This window comes from Salvelinus alpinus, chromosome 2 (genome assembly GCF_045679555.1).
Source record: "Salvelinus alpinus chromosome 2, SLU_Salpinus.1, whole genome shotgun sequence".
Taxonomy (NCBI): Eukaryota; Metazoa; Chordata; class Actinopteri; order Salmoniformes; family Salmonidae; genus Salvelinus; species Salvelinus alpinus.
The window spans coordinates 53,509,716-53,531,177 of NC_092087.1; the positions used below are offsets into that span (position 1 = coordinate 53,509,716).

The 21,462-nt window shown below is 42.9% G+C and overlaps 1 protein-coding gene across 1 annotated transcript in view; it reads right to left on the minus strand.

The window, feature by feature from the left end:
* LOC139564755 (V-set and transmembrane domain-containing protein 2-like protein) overlaps positions 1 to 20,186 on the minus strand; it is an 83,418-nt gene extending 63,232 nt beyond the window's left edge. The window contains exon 1 of the mRNA XM_071384544.1: positions 19,841 to 20,186. Within this exon, the coding sequence (XP_071240645.1) occupies positions 19,841 to 19,958 (118 nt within the window). The 5' untranslated portion in view covers positions 19,959 to 20,186. The remainder of the gene's footprint in view (positions 1 to 19,840) is intronic.
* Between the last annotated feature and the right edge of the window lie 1,276 nt (positions 20,187 to 21,462).

The following is a 21,462-nucleotide window of genomic DNA, read 5'->3' on the forward strand; positions in this document are numbered from 1 at the left end:
TATAAAAGACACCTGTCCACACACTCAATCAAACAGACTCCAACCTCTCCACAATGGCCAAGACCAGAGAGCTGTGTAAGGACATCAGGGATAAAATTGTAGACCTGCACAAGGCTGGGATGGGCTACAGGACAATAGGCAAGCAGCTTGGTGAGAAGGCAACAACTGTTGGCGCAATTATTAGAAAATGGAAGAAGTTCAAGATGACGGTCAATCACCCTCGGTCTGGGGCTCCATGCAAGATCTCACCTCGTGGGGCATCAATGATCATGAGGAAGGTGAGGGATCAGCCCAGAACTACACGGCAGGACCTGGTCAATGACCTGAAGAGAGCTGGGACCACAGTCTCAAAGAAAACCATTAGTAACACACTACGCCGTCATGGATTAAAATCCTGCAGCGCACGCAAGGTCCCCCTGCTCAAGCCAGCGCATGTCCAGGCCCGTCTGAAGTTTGCCAATGACCATCTGGATGATCCAGAGGAGGAATGGGAGAAGGTCATGTGGTCTGATGAGACAAAAATAGAGCTTTTTGGTCTAAACTCCACTCGCTGTGTTTGGAGGAAGAAGAAGGATGAGTACAACCCCAAGAACACCATCCCAACTGTGAAGCATGGAGGTGGAAACATCATTCTTTGGGGATGCTTTTCTGCAAAGGGGACAGGACGACTGCACCGTATTGAGGGGAGGATGGATGGGGCCATGTATCGCGAGATCTTGGCCAACAACCTCCTTCCCTCAGTAAGAGCATTGAAGATGGGTCGTGGCTGGGTCTTCCAGAATGACAACGACCCAAAACACACAGCCAGGGCAACTAAGGAGTGGCTCCGTAAGAAGCATCTCAAGGTCCTGGAGTGGCCTAGCCAGTCTCCAGACCTGAACCCAATAGAAAATCTTTGGAGGGAGCTGAAAGTCCGTATTGCCCAGCGACAGCCCCGAAACCTGAAGGATCTGGAGAAGGTCTGTATGGAGGAGTGGGCCAAAATCCCTGCTGCAGTGTGTGCAAACCTGGTCAAGAACTACAGGAAACGTCTGATCTCTGTAATTGCAAACAAAGGTTTCTGTACCAAATATTAAGTTCTGCTTTTCTGATGTATCAAATACTTATGTCATGCAATAAAATGTTAATTAATTACTTAAAAATCATACAATGTGATTTTCTGGATTTTTGTTTTAGATTCCGTCTCTCACAGTTGAAGTGTACCTATGATAAAAATTACACACCTCTACATGCTTTGTAAGTAGGAAAACCTGCAAAATCGGCAGTGTATCAAATACTTGTTCTCCCCACTGTATATGTGCAAATAAGAGAGCAGGTCTGAAATCAGTTTGGAAGGATAGGATGATTGCACAGAAGGATCGCTGTGTTTTTACATTATGGTTTTTCAGGGAGGTGGGAGAAATAACCAGGAGGCAACTTGACTTAACTCTGATCGCTTTAAAAAAATGTTTACAATGCAAACAGTGAACAAATTGTATAAATAATGCCGTGAGAGGTACCGTAGCCGGGCAAATAGGTGCCGGAACGAACAAGGTCAAATCTGAGAGGTGCCGGATCTCTGTTCTGGCAGGATCTGGCTCAAATTAAGCATTGCTGGCACCTACTACCATACTCAGTTCAAAGGCACTTTTGTCTTGCCCATTCACCCTCTGAATGGCACAAATACACAATCCTTGTCTCAATTGTCTCAAGGCTTAAACATCCTTCTTTAACCTGTCTCATGCCCTTAATCTACACTGATTGAAGCAGATCTAACAAGTCACATCAATAAGGGATCATAGATTTCACATGGTCAGTCTGTCATGGAAAGAGCAGTGGATATTATGATAATTCTATATTATTATTGTTTGATTTGGTCCAGGCTCATTTGTATCCAGGCCCAGATAAGTGCATTCGTCTGGGGTTTCGTGGCCACTGCTCATCCGATGTGTACAGGTCTGTAGGTCTAACACCTGTGCAGCTAGGCGGAACATTGCATGGCTTCGGAAGGGAAGGTGAAGAAGTCAGGTCTAACAACACCTGGCTCCTTTGACACGTGTGTCTGGGTCTGCCCCGGTCCTGTCAATCTCACAGCATCAGGTCTCGGGAAGGATTCAGAGAGAAAATACGAGGGAGGGTGGGGAAATGTCAAATCAAATCAAATCTAAATGTATTAGTCACACGCGGCGAATACAACAGTGAACATGCTGACTTACGAGCCCCTAACCGACAGTGCAGTTTCAAAAAATACGGATAAGAATAAGAGATAAAAGTAACAAGTAATTAAAGAGCAGCAGTAAAAAATAACTATATATACAGGGGTGTGCCGGTACAGAGTCAATGTGCGGGGGCACCGGTTAGTTGAGGTAGTATGTACATGTAGGTAGAGTTAATTAAAGTGACTATGCATAGATGACAACAGAGAGTGGCAGTGGTGTGGAGAGGGGGTGGGGGGGGGCAGGCAATGTCGATTGTGTGTCCATGTGTACCTGGAAGTGCAAAAATGAGCACAGTACAAGACATAAGAATTACCCTAGTAGGTCAAATGTGACATGGGACGTCATAATTGTTCACGACGACACCAAAACGTCTAGCAAAGATGGCACATCGTTGTCTGGTAAGATATCCTGGTAACAACCATCAGAACAAAAACACCAGACAACACCGGATGATCCGGATCAACACAACACCAGATGTGTTTCTCCTGGTCGCTAAAAAAGCATGAAAAAAACCATAATCTGTAGGCCTATACAACCTGACCATGACCTCACAAAATATGTTATTGTAGTTGAAATCCGTTTGCCCTAGAACACTGTTTTGTTGAATATTCTGCACTGTGAAGGCATAGTCCAAATTTGGCACCGTTTGAAATCCCACCCAACAGAACGTCAATGTACTCTGATTGTTTCACCATGTAATCATTGTTCACACTAAATTTACCGTCTGGGCGTACTGTATAAGTTAATTACGCACAAAACGTCTTTGAAATCCTCCTCCACACTCTGCTTGGTGTCCATTTAATGAGTCTCATCTGCCCAGGCAGTTTGCATTGGCTTTCAATTTAATGTGGCTCTGGCTGTGAGAGAGGGGCCAGCAGATTGGACACTTACACTGTCACAGCAGAGGGTCGTGACAGAGACCTGGTGAGTGAGTGGAGCAGAATGACAGGTCTGAAATGGATGAAGTGATGCACAGTGGTGTGTTTTGGAGGAGGACACCGGGGTAAGTAGAGCTCCACTTTGTAGCAAAGATTGAACCTTGGAGGGTCAATCCACAAGATTTATACACAAAAGTAGTTCTCTAAGACTATATGATTGGTCTGGGAATTTGTTTCTGTGGTAGAATTATACTGTTATTAGGAAATCGCATGTTTCCTGTCAAATGTTTACTGTTAGTCTGACACCAAAAAGAAGTCTGTCACCAACGTCACATTTTGTCACATTCAGTCTCAGGAAGTTGGAAATACTTAACATATAAATGTGTTGCATTTCAATATGACGGTCATCCGAGAGTCTTGTAGGACCAACACACGGATTCTGAAATAGGCACATGCTTCTCTACCATGTTATCAATTGAATGTGGTTTAATAACAATTAGGCTCCTGGGGAGTTTGGGGCTAGACCTGGCACTGAATTTATGGCAAGGAATATCAAAATAAATGCTCTGAGCCTTTGATCTGTTGAGAGGACTCTTCGGCAATCAAGATCACAGGCAGTGTAACATTTCGATAAATATGTAGGTCCACAGAACGTGACACTTAGCAGGGAGCCTAGGGGATTGGGCTTTGTGCAAGTCTGCAAGGCCTTATCTATTATTGGCTGCAGAAAGCCTGGATATCCCCCATGTGAGGTTCAAGATTCAAAGGGTTTACTGTGCAAAACTGGTGAAGAACTCACTCAAACAGGTGTATTGAAGGCTCCATATTCGCAGTTCTGAACTTTCATCTGTGGTAAAAACTGGTTCCATGAGATGGAATTCTTCACGTTTGACTCTCTGATACCTGTGGTATTTGCTGTAGGTACATGAATCATAGCATCCAAGTTGTGAATAACTCCTGAACAGCAAACTCTAGTTCAACCATTAGGCAATGGAAAGGGTATAGAGACAGACATAACCTTAATGCTGGTCACATTAGTAGAAGTGTAGCCATTCTGCACTGCACTAACCATTACAGCTCCTTAAAAGGTGAACCAGAAAAACCCTCCAGCGAGGCAGGGTGTTGAGATGAAGACATGAAGTGCAATGTTAACTTTGTTCCCCTTGGTCTTCTGATGGAGGGGAGTGTTGTGGGGAATTAACATTGGGTCAAACTTATGTTAGCCTAAATGAAATGAGTAAATCCAATAGTAAGTGGTTCAAGGAAGTACATTTTAAACCACTACTTTCCGTGGGGCGGGACATTTTGATCTGATTCGTTTTCGTCTACGCTACCTTTCTCTCTCCGACCCCTTTTCCAAATGTGTAAAACAGCCTGACACTGGTGCAAAAAGGGATGTCATGGAAGAAGGTGTATCGGTGTATCGGTATAGGTGTATCTACAGTTAAAATATACATATATAATAATCACTCTAATTACCAGATCTGCATATTGAGATGTATTATTATTTTGCTCTAGTTGTCAATGGCGATTCCAAATTAGGATTGTGTTCTTTCAACGGTGTTGTTGTGTAAAGCAGATACCCGTCATCAGTTATTGCCAGTTCTTCAAATTAGTATTTTTAATGCTAGAATATAACAAGGATGACATGTGGAAATATGTTCTCTGCCTAATAGGCAACGTGCGAGTAATGGACAATAAAAACTGTTCTTGTTGTTTTCAATTTCTTTCTCTCATTTTACTGACATTCAGATCTAATGAATTGAATCGAACTGGGCTGATGTGCCTTTTCCTCTATTGTGATTGTCTGAATGTGAATAAGGGCTCTATTCAATCAGATCCGCTTCAGCCGACATCCACATAGAGGTTGTTTGACGGTGGAGCAGGTGGAACTGCGTTAGAGCTATCAGATCCACAAGCGGCTCCTGGCATTATACCTAAAGCGGACAATGCCAGTGGCTGAACGGAGTCACATTAAGAGAAATCCCATGCAGACCACTTTCTTGTTTTGAACTTGTGGCTTTGTGAGAATGATGGCTAAAGCAGTTCCAACACCAGCAACACATCTGCTATGCCGCTGTCTGCTATGACTGGTTAAGGCTTGATCTGATGGAATCTAGGCCTAAGTGAGCCTATAATGTTGTTTCTGAACTTTTCTTCCATTTTCATTGGCAAGGGGATCTAATGAACTGAACAAAATGGTCTGATATACCTTATGTTGTGATTGAAGACTGCCATCTTACAAAGTGAGAAAATAATGAGCTGCTGTATATGACTATCTGCACATTCTTGTTTTTGCTGTTTGTGCATGTGGCTAGTAGTTTTTCGATTGACTTATTGATGGTGACAGTGATGAGGATGATGATTGTATTGTCGTTGATGTTATTATTATTAAAATTACAACTATTATTACTCTTAATATAGCTATTAATATGACTGTGTTTATGATTAATGCCAATATTATGAGTAATATTATTATTACTTATTGGTGAAGATAACAAGGGAATAAAAGGTAGGAACTTGGTGGTGATTAGGTATTTATCACATTTCAGGTAAGATCCAAATGCAGACTGTGTTGAAGTAACAATGTTTATTACAGCAACAGGGGCAGGCAAACGACAGGTCAATGCAGGCAGGGGTCGGTAATCCAGAGTAGTGGGGCAAAGGTACAGGACGGCAGGCAGGCTCAGGGTCAGGACAGGCAAAGGACAAAACCAGGAGAGTGAGAAAAGAAAGACTAGGGAAAAGCAGGAGCTGAGACAAAACGCAGGTTGCCTTGACAAACAAGACGAACTGGCAACAGACGAACAGAGAACACAGGTATAAATACACAGGAGATAATGGGGAAGATGGGTGACACCTGGAGGGGGTGGAGACAATCACCAAGACAGGTGAAACAGATCAGGGTGTGACCGTATTGATGATGGTTGTTGTTGTCAATATTGGTATTGACAATACTGTGGAGGAGGATTTCAAAGACTTTTTGTGCGTAATTAACTTAGACAGTACGCCCAGACGGTAAATTTAGTGTGAACAATGATTACATGGTGAAACAATCAGAGTACATTGACGTTCTGTTGGGTGGGATTTCAAACGGTGCCAAATTGGACTGTGCCTTCACAGTGCTTTATCCTATCCTAGGTATTCCTTAAAGAGGTGGGGTTTCAGGTGTCTCCGGAAGGTGGTGATTGACTCCGCTGACCTGGCGTCGTGAGGGAGTTTGTTCCACCATTGGGGGGCCAGAGCAGCGAACAGTTTTGACTGGGCTGAGCGGGAACTGTACTTCCTCAGAGGTAGGGAGGCGAGCAGGCCAGAGGTGGATGAACGCAGTGCCCTTGTTTGGGTGTAGGGCCTGATCAGAGCCTGAAGGTACGGAGGTGCCGTTCCCCTCACAGCTCCGTAGGCAAGCACCATGGTCTTGTAGCGGATGCGAGCTTCAACTGGAAGCCAGTGGAGAGAGCGGAGGAGCGGGGTGACGTGAGAGAACTTGGGAAGGTTGAACACCAGACGGGCTGCGGCGTTCTGGATGAGTTGTAGGGGTTTAATGGCGCAGGCAGGGAGCCCAGCCAACAGCGAGTTGCAGTAATCCAGACGGGAGATGACAAGTGCCTGGATTAGGACCTGCGCCGCTTCCTGTGTGAGGCAGGGTCGTACTCTGCGAATGTTGTAGAGCATGAACCTACAGGAACGGGTCACCGCCTTGATGTTAGTTGAGAACGACAGGGTGTTGTCCAGGATCACGCCAAGGTTCTTAGCACTCTGGGAGGAGGACACAATGGAGTTGTCAACCGTGATGGCGAGATCATGGAACGGGCAGTCCTTCCCCGGGAGGAAGAGCAGCTCTGTCTTGCCGAGGTTCAGCTTGAGGTGGTGATCCGTCATCCACACTGATATGTCTGCCAGACATGCAGAGATGTCTGGCCGGTGTTGTCTGCTGTTTTGTTCTGATGGTTGTTACCTGGATATCTTACCAGACAACGATGTGCCATCTTTGCTTGACGTCTTGGTGTCATCGTGAACAAAATATACATATTTTCCTTGTGATAAGCTGATGCCTCTACAATTAGGGAACCAATTTACAACCAGACAATTATGACGTCCCATGTCGCATTTTACCTACTAGAGTAGATCTTATGTCTTGTACTGTGTTCATTCTTGCTCTTCCAGGTACACATGGACACACACTCAACATTGCCCCCCCCCCCCCCTTTCCCTCCTCTTTTCTCTGTGCAACCTTCCGAGACCTGATGCTGTGAGATTGACAGGACCGGGGCAGACCCAGACACACGTGTCAAAGGAGCCAGGTGTTGTTAGACCTGACTTCTTCACCTTCCCTTCCGATGCCATGCAATGTTCCGCCTAGCTGCACAGGTGTTAGACCTACAGACCTGTACACATCGGATGAGCAGTGGCCATGCAGGGCCACGAAACCCGGGACAAATGCACTTATCTGGAGCTGGATACAAATGAGCCTGGGCTAAACATAACACACGCTCTATGGAACACTGCATTGGCTGCTGTGTTCTATAATATAAAATGCCATCTAGCATATGCTTTTATCCAACACAACTTACAAGTGCATACATCACCCACATTTTACATATGGGTGAACCCATGGGGAATCAAACCCTCAATCCTTGGCATTTGCAAGCAGGGTACACTACCCACTGAGCCACACATAAGTGTCTGGCCTGATAAATCAAAATCAAAGTTTATTGGTCGTGTACACAGATTTGCTGATGTTACCGCAGGTGCAGCGAAATGCTTGTGTTTCTAGCTCCAACAGTGCAGTAATAATACCAACCAAAACAATATGCACATAATCCAAAAAGTAAAAAGAAAGAAATGAAGAAATATCAGAACAAACAATGTGAGAGTTTATATATATACATATATCACAGATCCTCCACCAAATTTCACACTGGGTGCGAGACACTGTGGCTTGTAGGCCTCTCCAGGTCTCGCACCCACTGTGAAAGTTGGTGGAGGATCGGTGATGATCTGGGGGTGCTTCAGCAAGGCTGGAATCGGGCAGATTTGTCTTTGTGAAGGACGCATGAATCAAGCCACGTACAAGGATGTCCTGGAAGAAAACTTGCTTCCTCCTGCTCTGACAATGTTCCCCAACTCTGAGGATTGGTTTTTCCAGCAGGACAATGCTCCATGCCACACAGCCAGGTCAATCAAGGTGTTGATGGAGGACCACCTGATCAAGACCCTGTCATGGCCAGCCAAATCTCCAGACCTGAACCCCACTGAAAACCTCTGGAATGTGATCAAGAGAAAGATGGATGGTCACAAGCCATCAAACAAAGCTGAGCTGCTTGAATTTTTTCGCCAGGAGTGGCATAAAGTCACCCAACATCATTGTGAAAGACTGGTGGAGAGCATGCCAAGACACATGAAAGCTGTGTTTGAAAATCAGGGTTATTCCACCAAATACTGATTTCTGAACTCTTCCTAAGTTAAAACATTAGTATTGTGTTGTTTAAAAATGAATATGAACTTTGCATTATTTGAGGTCTGACAACTCTGCATCGTTGTTGTTATTTTTACCAGTTGTCATTTTCTGCAAATAAATGCTCTAAATGACAATATTTTTATTTGGAATTTGGGATAAATGTTATCAGTAGTTTATAGAATAAAATCCCCGAAAAGATTTTACCCAAACACATACCTATAAATAGTAAAACCAGAGAAACTGATAATTTTGCAGTGGTCTCTGAATTGTTTCCAGAGCTGTATATATACAGTATATATATATACAGTACAAGTCAAAGGTTTGGACACACCTACTCATTCAAGGGTATTTCTTTATTTTTACTATTTTATACATTGCAAAATAATAGTGAAGACATCAACACTATGAAATAACACTTACGGAATCATGTAGTAACCCAAAAAGTGTTAAACAAATCAAAATATATTTTATATTTGAGATTCTTCAAAGTAGCCACCCTTTGCCTTGATAACAGCTTTGCACACTCTCAACCAGCTTCGATGTAGAATGTAAAAATAAAGGAAAACCCTTGTGTACTGTAAATATATATATATATATAGAGAGAGAAAGATATGTTTACTATGCCTTCAGAAATAATTCACACCCCTTGACTTCTTCCACATTTTGTTGTGTTAAAGTCTGAATTAAAAATTTATGAAATTGAGATTTTGTGTCACAGGCCTACAAATGACAGGGTATGACCATAATAGCGGTTTTGAAAAATGATGAAAAATGATTTTAAAGTAGACATTGAATATCCCTTTGAGCAGTGGTGAAGTTATTAATGACTTCTAGAGTCAATTGACGCACCGGTGCATCAATCTAAGTAACATAATAAAAAAATCCACATCAAAATCTATCAGTTTAAGATAGAGATATCTGTTTAATAATCCATCAGATCTGCCTGTCGTGGCCTTCCGCATCTGCGGTGGAGGGTGGCCGAGCTACAGCGGAGTTTGTCAGACCATGAGATATCCTGAAAACTGGTCTTATCATGAAAACGTCTATAGCCACCGAACGGTTTGGCCTACAATCGATTACGACCACTCTATGGAAAGGGGAGACACTCGCGAGTGTCACGGGACTTGTCTGTAGGTAACTGGTACCGACTTTAAAAATGTAATGTAAGTATAGAGGTAGTTTTGTGTCTACGCAAAAAAGGGGTTAAATATGTGTAAAAAAAAAAAAGCTTTCTTATAAACTCAGCAAAAAAATAAACGTCCCTTTTTCAGGACCCTTTCTTTCAAAGATAATTTTTAAAAATCCAAATTACTTCACAGATCTTCATCGTTCTGTGCGTGATTTCCTGCAAGACAGGAATGTCAGTGTTCTGCCATGGCCAGCGAAGATCCCGGATCTCAATCCCATTGAGCACGTCTGTGACCTGTTGGATCGGAGGGTGAGGGCTTGGGCCATTCCCCCCAGAAATGTCCGGGAACTTGCAGGTGCCTTAAGGAAGAGTGGGGTAACATCTCACAGCAAGAACTGGCAAATCTGGTGCAGTCCATGAGGAGGAGATGCACTGCATTACTTAATGGTGGCCACACCAGATACTGACTGTTACTTATGATTTCTGTTAGTCACATGTCTGTGGAACTTGTTTAAGTCTCAGTTGTTGAATCTTGTTGTGTTCATAACATGTGTAAATATTTGTAAGTTTGCTGAAAATAAACGCAGTTGACAGTGAGAGGACGTTTCCTTTTTTGCTTTTTTTGCTGATGTCCTAGATATAGGACTGACACATGATTTATTTTTGGACTGTATTTTTTGCCATTTATGAATGTGTTATTCAATGCGTTTCTATGGGCTATAGTAGTAAAGGCTAAATTTAACATTTTATCAAATAATTGTTTAATATTTTGGGGGGATACCTAAAGGGGTCCTAAAATTCAAAATCAAATAGCTCAATGATCCATGGTATGGCCATCTTAAAACAATTCCATGTCAGCTTAGAATCCCCCAAAGATACGGGAGTCCTTCCCAATCGGAGAGAAAGGAATGCGCTTAGGGATTTCACCATGAGGTCAGCGATGACATTAAAACAGTTACAGAGATAGGAGAAAACTGAGGATGGATCAACAACATCGTAGTTTCTTCACAATACTAATACTAATCTAAATGACAGAGTAAAAAGAAGGAAGCCTGCACAGCATAATACTATTCCAAAACATGCATTCTGTTTGCTTTAAGGCAAAAAATGTGACAAAGAAATGTACTTTATGTCCTGAATACAAAGCACTCTATGTTTGGGGCAAATCCAACACAACACATCACTGAGTGCCACTTTTCATATTTTCAAGCATGGTGGTAGTTGCATCATGTTATGGGTATGCTTGTCATTCGCAAAGACTGGGGAGTTCTTTAGCGTGAAAAGAAATGGAATAGAGCTAAGCACAGGCAACATCTTAGAGGAAAATCTGGTTCAGTCTGCTTTCCAACAGACACTGGGAGAAAAATCCACCTTTCAGTAAGACAATAACATAAAACACAAGGCTAAATATACACTGGAGTTGGTAAACAGACAATACTCAATGTTTGTGAGTGGCTTAGTTACAGTTCTGGAAATCTATGGCAAGACTTGAAAATGGCTGTCTAGTAATGATCAGCAACCAATTTGACAGAGCATTAAAAAAAATCAAGAATAATGTGCAAATATTGTACAAGACAGGTGTGCAAAACTCTTAGAGATTTACCCAGAAAGGCTCACAGCTGTAATCACTGCCAAAGGTGGTTCTACCATGTATTGACTCAGGGGTATAAAAAATAGTGCAATGCCTTCAGAAAGTATTCATACCCCTTGACTTATTCGACATGTTATTGTGTTACAACCTGAATTACAAATAGATTAAATCGATTTTTTCTCTCAACCATCTAAACACATAATGACAAAGTGAAAACATGCTTACATTTTTTTGCGCAAATGTATTGAAAATAAAATACAGAAATATCTAATTTACATACTGTAAGTATTCACACCCCTGAGTAAACACATGTTAGAATCACCTTTGATAGCGATGACAGCTGTGAGTCTTTCTGGGTGTGTTTCTAAGAGCTTTGCACACCTGGATTGTACAATATTTGCACATTACTCTAAAAAATGTATTCAAGCTGTTTACACACCATTTTCTGAATACATACAGTGCATTCAGAAAATATTCAGACCCCTTGACTTTTTCCACATTTTGTTACATTATAGCCTTATTCTAAAATGTATTAAATAGTTTTTTCCCTCATCAATCTACACACAACACCAAGTAATGTTAAAGCAAAAAGATGTTTCGAATTTTTTGCTAATTTATAAAATAAGAAAAACTGAAATATTACATTTACATACTGTAAGTATTCAAAGCCTTTGTTCAGTACTTTGTTGAAGCACCTTTGGCAGCAATTACAGCATCAAGTCTTCTGGGGTATGATGCTACAAACTTGGCACACCTGTATTTGTTTCTCTCATTTTTCTCTGCAGATCCTGTCAAGCTCTGTCAGGTTGGATGGGGAGCGTTGCTGCACAGCTATTTTCAGGTATCTACAGAGATGTTCGATCGGGTTCAAGTCCAGGCTCTGGCTGGGCCACTCAAGGACATTCAGAGACGTGTCCGGAAGCGTTGTCTTGGCTGTGTGCGTAGGGTCGTTGTCTTGTTGTAAGGTGCATCTTTGCCCCAGTCTGAGGTGCTGAGCGCTCTGGAGCAGGTTTTCATCAAGGATCTCTCTGTACTTTGCTCCATTCATCTTTCCCTTGATCCTGACGAGTCTCCCAGTCCCTGCCACTGAAAAACATCCCCACAGCATGATGCTGCCACCACCATGCTTCACCGTAGGGATGGTGCCAGGTTTCCTTCAGATGTGAAGTTTGGCATTCAGGCCAAACAGTTCAATCTTGGATTCATCAGACCAGAGAATTTTAATTCTCATGGTCTCAGAGTCTTTACGTGCCCTTTGGAAAACTCCAAGTGGACTGTAATGTGTCTTTTACTGGCCACTCCACCATAAAGGCCTGATTGGTGGAGTGCTACAGAGATGGTTGTCCTTCTGGAAGGTTCTCCCATCTCCACAGAGGAACTCTAGAGCTCTGTCAGAGTGACCATCAATATCTTGGTTACTTGTTTTTTTTCTCAGTGTCTGTTGGGGCAGGGGCTCCCGAGTCAATCCTGTCTTGGAGCTCTACGGACAATTCCTTTGACCTCATGGCTTGGTTTTTGCTCTGACATACACTGTCAACTGTGGGACCTTATATAGACAGGTGTGTTCCTTTCCAAATCATGTCCAATCAATTGAATTTACCACAGGACTCCAATCATGTTGTAGAAACATACCAAGGATGAAAAATGGAAGCAGGATGCACCTGAGCTCAAATTCAAGTCTCATAAAAAAGGGTTGAAATACTTATGTAAATAAGGTATTTATGTTTAAAAAAATGTATACATTTGCAAAAAATTCTAAAAACCAGTTTTCGCTTTGTTATTATGGGGTATTGTGTATAGATTGCTGATGATTTTTTTTAAATCCATTTTAGAATAAGTCTATCATAACAAAATGTGGGAAAAGTTAAGGGGTCTTAATACTTTCTGAAGGCACTGTATACAGTATAGTTGGAGAACCTTGTTATAGACAGTATGGACAGCATATGAATATAAAAGGTTTGTACAGCAGTAGTTATATAGGATGAGCCATGACTAGAATACAGTATACTGAATACATATAAAGTCAAATCAAATTGTATTGGTAGGATACACATATTTTGCAGATATTATCTGAGGTTTGTAGCTCCAACAGTGCAGTAACACATTACACACAAAAAAAAGTGCGTAAAAAACATTATTAAACTGACAAGTGTTCAATGTCTCTATGCACATAGGGTGAAGCAGTCTCTAAGGTGCTGGGGAGAGTACCAGGTGGTAGCCGGCTAGTAACAGTGTCTAAGGAAAGGGTACTGGGGGGAGGCCGGCTAGTGATGACTGTTTAACATGCTGATGGCATAGAGATAGAAGCTGTTTATCAGTCTCTTGGTCCCAGATTTGATGCACCTGTACTGTGTCCTCCTTCTAAATGGAAGCGGGGTGAACAGGCCATGGCTCGTGTGGCTGATGTCCTTGATGAACTTCTTGGCCTTCCTGTGACACCGGGTGTCCTGGAGGGCAGGCAGTGTGCCCCCGATAATGCTTTGGTCTGACCTCACCACCCTCTGGAGAGCACTGCGGTTGTGGACGGTGTATTTGCCATACCAGGTGGTATTGGTATTTGGTATTTATTAGGATCCCCATTAGCCGCTGCAAAAGCATCAGCTACTCTTCCTGTGATCCACATGAAACATGACATAATACATAATACAGAACATTATTAGTCAAGGACTGAAATACATATGTCACGCCCTGACCTTAGAGAGCCTTTTTATTTCTCTATTTGGTTAGGTCAGGGTATGATTTGGGTGGGCATTCTAGTTTTCTATTTCTTTGTTGGCCAGGTATGGTTCCCAATCAGAGGCAGAGTTCTGTCGTTGTTTCTGATTAGGAATCATACTTAGGCAGCCTGTTTTTCCACCCTAGTTTGTGGGATGTTGTTTTTGCACAGTAGCTGTACAGCCCTGCAGAACTTTACGTTAGTTTTTTTCCCTTTGTTGTTTTTGGGGATCATTCTAATAAAATACGATGAACACTTTCCACGCTGCGCTTTGGTCTCATTCTGACAACGGACGTAACAGAACATCCCACCACCAAAGGACCAAGCAGCGTGGCCAGGAGGAGCAGGGCTCCTGGGCTCGGGAGAAAAGTGAGTGGAGGACATCATGGACATGGGAGGAGATTATGGCAGGGGACAAGACCCTGCCATGGAAGCAAGCGGAGGCAGCGAAGGAGGATTAACGACGACTCCGGGAGTCGCAACCAACGACGGAGGCCCGAGAGGCAGTCCCCCAAACATTTTTTGGGGGGGCACACGGAGTGGGGTGAACCAGAGCCAGTCAGGGAGTTGAGTGTGGAGCTCGACGCAAGATTCCGGAGAGAGGTGCTGGCGTTGAGCTGTATAGCCCTGCAGAACTTTACGTTAGTTTTTTTCCCTTTGTTGTTTTGGGTGTTCATTCTAATAAAATACGATGAACACTTTCCACACTGCGCTTTGGTCTCATTCCGACGACAGACGTAACAACATACATCTAAAACGTCACACATAGCCTACATATCAAAACATACACCCAATATCTAGGTCTAATACATACAGTGGCGACCCGTCATTCAGGGCAGGTGGGCCCCACCTTTTAGGTTAAAAATAAATAAATATATTTTTTATTTTATTTTATTAATTGGGGGGCTTGTCTGCTTTGCGTGTTATTTTGGCATTAATACATGTCACATATCAGCTTGCAAACAATGTATAAAAAAACATTCATTGAGTTAATAAAGCCGTATACAAACATGGCCTCTTTTTTGATTTCTTGAGTAAGGCAGCCTAGCTCAGTGCTTTCTGTGGTGGTGGGGAAGCAGAAAATACAGAGTTGAGCCTGATTGGTTTTCTGTCATTCCCAATTCTAAGGTTAGAGCTCAAAAATGTTTGCCCCTTGGGTTCTGCCATAGAGTTATTTTAGAAGTGCCCATCCAAGAAGGCTCAAGGTCAGTAGAATCCACATTTGTTTAAGTAAGTCTGCCATATCAGCTATGTTTTTCTGTGTAGTGGCTTTGCTGGCATGCATCCCACTTTTTTTTGTCCCACCAAGATTTACATGCTAAAATCGCCACTGAATACATAGTACAATGCAAATTACAACACAAGATATATAAAATGGCTGTGTCTCTTCACGGTCCCGTTTGTGCAGTCAGGTGTTCTTTTACCTGGTTTTTTTCAACTGTTTTTATTTCTAGCTTGAGTTACCTGGTGTGGCAGAGTTATATGTAGTCAAATCAAATCAAACTTTATTTGCCACATGCGCCGAATACAACAAGTGTAGACTTTACCGTGAAATGCTTTCTTACAAGCCCTTAACCAACGGTGCAGTTCAAGAAGAAGAAAATATTTACCAACTAGGCTAAAATAAAAAGTAATACTAAAAAGTAACACAATAAGAATAACAATAACGAGGCTATATACCAGGGGCACCGGTAGCGAGTCAGTGTGCAGGGGTACAGGCTAGTTGAGGTAATCTGTACATGTAGGTGGGGGCGAAGTGACTATGCATAGGTACCTAACAAACAGTGAGTAGCAGCAGTGTACAAGGGGAGGAGGGGGGGCTAGAAGCTGTCCTGGGCCATTCGCACTACCCTCTGTAGCGCCTTGTGGTCAGATGCCAAGAAGTTGCCATACCAGGCAGTGATGCAACCGGTCAGGATGCTCTCGATGGTGCAGCTGTAGAACCTTTTGAGGATCTGGGGACCCATGCCAAATCTTTTCATTCTCCTGAGGGGGAAAATGTTTTGTCGTGCCCTCTTCGCAACTGTCTTGGTATGTTTGGACCATGATAGTTCGTTGGTGATGTGGACACCAAGGAACTTGATACTCTCGACCCGCTCCACTACAGCCCCGTCAATGTTAAATGGGGGCCTGTTCAGCCCACCTTTTCCTGTAGACCACGATCAGGTCCTTTGTCTTGCTCATATTGAGGGAGAGGTTGTTGTCCTGGCACCACACAGCCAGTTCTCTGACCTCCTCCCTATAAGCCGTCTCATCGTTGTTGGTGATCAGGGTTACCACTGTTATGTCGTCAGCAAACTTGATCATGGTGTTGGAGTCGTGTTTGGCCACGCAGTCGTGGGTGAACAGGGAATACAGGAGGGGACTAACTACACACCCCTGCGGCGCTCCAGTGTTAAGGATCAGCATGGCAGACGTGTTGTTGCCTACTCTTACCACCTGGGGGCGGCCCGTCAGGAAGTCCAGGATCCAGTTGCAGAGGGAGGTTTTTAGTCCCAGAGTCCTTAGCTTAGTATTGAGCTTCGTGGGCACTATGGTGTTGAACGCTGAGCTGTAGTCAGTGAACAGCATTCTCACATAGGTGTTCCTTTTGTCCAGGTGAGAAAGAGCAGTGTGGAGTGCGATTGAGATTGTGTCATCTGTGGATCTGTTGGGGCGGTATGCAAATTGGAGTGGGTCTAGGGTGTCCAGGAGGATGCTGTTGATGTGAGCTGTGACCAGCCTTTCAAAGCACTTCATGGCTACTGACATGAGTGCCACAGGGCTGTAATAATTTAGGCAGGTTACCTTCGCTTTCTTGGGCACAGGGACTATGGTGGTCTGCTGGAAACATGTAGGTATTACAGACTCGGTCAGGGAGAGGTTGAAAATGTCAGTGAAGATACTTGACAGTTGGTCCACGCATGCTTTGTGTACACGTACTGGTAATCCGTCTGGCCCAGCGGCTTTGTGAATGTTGACCTGTTTAAAGGTTTTGTTCACATCGGCTACCGAGAGCGTTAGCCGATGTCATTGCTCTATTTAATACTTTGCGCTTCCCAGCCTCTGTATACACTTTCCCTCTGTATACATCTAAGTGCAACACGTGCTGCTTTGTTCTGGACCAACTGCAATTGACCTATGTCCTTCTTAGCTGCACATGACCACAAAGCTGGGCAGTGGCCCAGCTGCGACAAAACTAGGGTTCAGGGCAGGGTACTGGTCAGCCTGTCTGATCAACTGAGATGTCATGAAGGCAGAGCAACACCCTATCATGGACAGACCTCTTCCCATTTTAGCAACCATTGAGTCTATATGTTTTGACCATTGAGTCTATATGTTTTGACCATGACAGCTTGCTATCTAGGGTTACACCCACCAGTTTAGTCTCCTCAACTTGCTCAATAGCCACATGGTACAGTGATAGAGCCCGGAAGGATGCTCTCAATGGTGCATCTGTAGCCTCCTGAGGTTGAAGAGGCGCTGTTGCAGCTTTTTCACCACACTGTCTGTGTGAAAGGACCATTTCAGGTTGTCAGTGATGTGCACGCCGAGCAACTTGAAGCTTTTGACCCTCTCCACTGCGGCCCCGTCGATGTGGACGGGGTACATGCTCTCTCTGCTGTCTCCCGTAGTCCACGATCAGCTAATTTGTTTAGTTGACGCTGAGGTACGACTTAACCTCAATGGGATGCAGCTCTCATTTCGGTTGAGAAGCCGGTCACCTCCAAGAGTGAAACAAAAGGCAATTTTTTCCAGATCACCAAAGAGAGAACAGCTAATGAAGATAGTAGGATCTGAGTTATAGCTACGGCTACAGTAGCCTATTTTGAATTGATGAGCTTTCCCCTTTTATGAAATTCCGAACCTGAGCCATTCTCTTTTGTGGCTGGTTAGACGTAAGACTGGGGAGAGAACATTGCAGTTAAACCCCATTTTAATGAACTCCCTTTGGGAGTGATGCGCGTAATCGATTTTTCTACCCATCCAAGATTGTCAATTCATCCAGCGCCAGTATACGCTACACTCATTCATATTGATTTGGCTAAAGCTGACGCGCTAAGGAGAGAGAGAGAGAGAGAGAGAGAGAGAGAGAGAGAGAGAGAGAGAGAGAGAGAGAGAGAGAGAGAGAGAGAGAGAGAGAGAGAGAGAGAGAGAGAGAGAGAGAGAGAGAGAGAGAGAGAGAGAGAGAGAGAGAGAGAGAGAGAGAGAGAGAGAGAGAGAGAGAGAGAGAGAGAGAGAGAGAGAGCTCCTGGGACAGAATAGAGAGACACAATGATAAAGTGTTTATCGCAGACGATCAAATTAAATTGTATAGCAGCCTGCAGTTAGAGCCAAAATACTGTAGAAACATCTTTGTGACAGGTAATATGGCAAAAATGCAGTGCCACACCAATTAGGAAGCTTCTAGTGAGCTACATTTTATCTGAGAATGTACAAGCACGCTCATTGCTGGTAAGATACTGCTGTTAAAATAATGCATCAACATGTCATTGCTGTTCTTGTCCATTAGTGTTCTGTATGTTCTATGTTTTGTGTCAACCCCAGGATAAATAGCTGCTGCTTCTTCAACAGCTAATGGGGATCTGAACGAAAATCTGAAAAAAAATCATGAAATCATTAAAAAAAAGTCCAGAAATCTTCATAAGATAGATTGGTTTATTCATGTTTCCTCCGAACCTAACTCCAGGGTCTCAGGGTGTGGGCTCATTAACATTTTTGAAAACTCATTTTTGTAGATAACATGATTGATTGATTAATACAGATTTTAAACTATTGCTTTGTCTGTCCAATCCATTACCAATGTCTCCCATAGGACCTTAGAACAGGGAACGATTACACACATCCATTGTCACTGAGCAGGTGATGGGTACAAAAAAATAATCTATTAGAAAGTGAAATGAGACTCTGCACACTGCACTCTTATATGAGGTCTTTTTCACCCGTTATTCCCATAGTAACTTCCTAATAAGTAAGTCATAAATTTACCCTCAAAATACCGTGACTAGTGCCCTCACTCCTGCCATATATGGGTCTGAATCACCTGCCACCTATCTACACCTTCCCTCCAAAAATCCTCCCCTTAAAATCCCACCTCTGCCAACAATGCACACCCCTGCCACCCTTGATTTCACAGCACGCAAACGAAGCAAAAGTTGAAAAAGAAAATATATCCTCCTACAAGCTTAAAATGACATGGATGATTTATAGCTTTGGGACATGAACATTGATTTTCCTCTTGTCTGTATTGTTCTGTCAGTAAATTAGCCCAAGATGCACTGCTACCTAACTGGAAATACCATATACGAAATTCAACAGCAATTGCTCAAAACAGTTGCTCCAAATATAGCATTGTCAGATATCAAGTTTGAACCGCCCCTCACAAAATGGTCTTTGAGGTCATAAAATGGTATTGTACTGTTGGATTAATGTAACAGTTGTTCCAGGTTGACATGAACTCATTCATCTTTTCAATACTCCAACTTGCCATATAATGGACTGTTGCGTTCATTAATATCACACATCATTAATGTATTATAATAGCAAAGCAATCTTCACGGATACACGCTAAAGAGTCCAGGGAAGTCTTAAGAGCCAAATTGATTAAAAATGATATTCTGTCATAAAGATGTTAATGATTGAATGATTTATTTAATTTAAGTGTCATACACCTAGCTACCGGTGCCCGGTCCACATGGGCTTACAAGACACTATTAATGTGTCCCAACTTTATACTCTAAACAATAGTTGCAACTATCATCACCATCTTGACATCAGTCAACCCCACCCAATCACAATAGTCGCGAGTGCATGGCACAATGTATCAGTTGTTTTAAATATGCAACATAATGAATTGGCTACATAATTACCGACGGAATTAAACCTACCATTTCCAGATATATGATTGTCCACCTCGGTTCGCACAGTCGGTTTGTAAGCGGCGTTAAGTTGAATATAGAGTGCCATACAATGTAAAATCCATATTATCACTCCAAATGCTCCCATTGCTTTTGTTTCTTGTTTCAAGTCGTGGACGAAAAGCTCATATTAGGCGGAGCACGCTCACTAAATAGTATCCAAATCCTTCCTGGGTGACAGCACCCTCGGAAATACAAAATAGCACTGGACAAAAATTGCGCTATGACGCGCGAGGTGTTACCTATTCGCCTTTCGGGATATTATCAGCACTGGTTCCCTGTATTTCGGCAAGCAAGCACCTCCAGTAGAGGCGGACGGAGAAATACATGGGGACAAGTGCAGTGGCTTGCAGAGAAAGTAAATTAGGCGGAGGGATCTAGAAAAATTATAGGCCTACTGTTATTAACTTTTATAACAAGTTACATTCGGGGATCTGAAGTTTTAACATCCGTTACTCTGAATACTCTTTATAAAAATATATGTTCAATAGTCAAAGCTGTTATTCTTACTTCTTTACAAATGTTTTTTTACTTGCTATATAGGCAACTCAAAAAGGTAGCCTAATGTGTATTTTTCTGAGCATAGGCAACGTTTACAATTGCAGTTGGCCTGTATTGCATTCCATATACCTAGCATGGCATAGCAATCTATCTATTCATCAGTTTATTCAAGAAAGACCACGACATTCAAATCTCCCCAAATCATCGGGGAAAAAAGCATCTCAAAATCATTCCACTATAATATAATGGATATATTTGGGTTAGACATATGATTCTCAGCCTACTGCAAACAGATTGATCCCATAGAAATGTTACTTTATGCGAGACTGTCCTTTTCCAAACCACTAGAGGAACACATCAACTAACCTGCTGTCATCACATCTAACACAGGGCATTATAGCGTTATTAACCTAGGACTCAGCGCTACTACAGCTGTTAGCCGAACCGTACATTTCCTCCTATGGGGCTCGTATTGGCATGCAGTGAGCTCGCAGGCTCTTAATTAAGGGACACGTGTGGTTGAACACATAGTGTAGTTGAACACCTACACAGGGCATTAATTTTAAAAAAACATGTGAGCCTCGTTCGTCATACTGAATGAGCTACGTTTGGCAACACTAGCTTCTGTACAAGTTAATAAGGGTTCTGCCCACATATAGATGTAGAGTGGTTCGTTCTGCGTTGTGTACTTTTAATTAGGACACTGCCACAACTGCAGGTCTGCCGGTTGGATTCTTTTTATATGCCCTGCACACGAAGAGACAACCCACAATATTTTAGCCCTTGGCGCAGTCACAGCTCTCAGGCACCTGCGCAAGCACATGGACACTCACTCAAACACTGTCCCAAATACTCACAAGTTACAATAGGTACCCTAGTTAGCGAGCTTGATGAAACTTGTTAACATAAATCTTTATATTGTCCACATTGTAACAAACGTATGGTTGCATAGCAGCACATTGTGTAACATTACCACGATGCTTTATTGAACAATTTCGGAGCCAAGGACAACATACCTTGCTAGCCGAAGGTCAGGCAAAAGAGAACAATAAGGGTGTACGGGCTACATAGAGACAAATCAATCCTTTCTC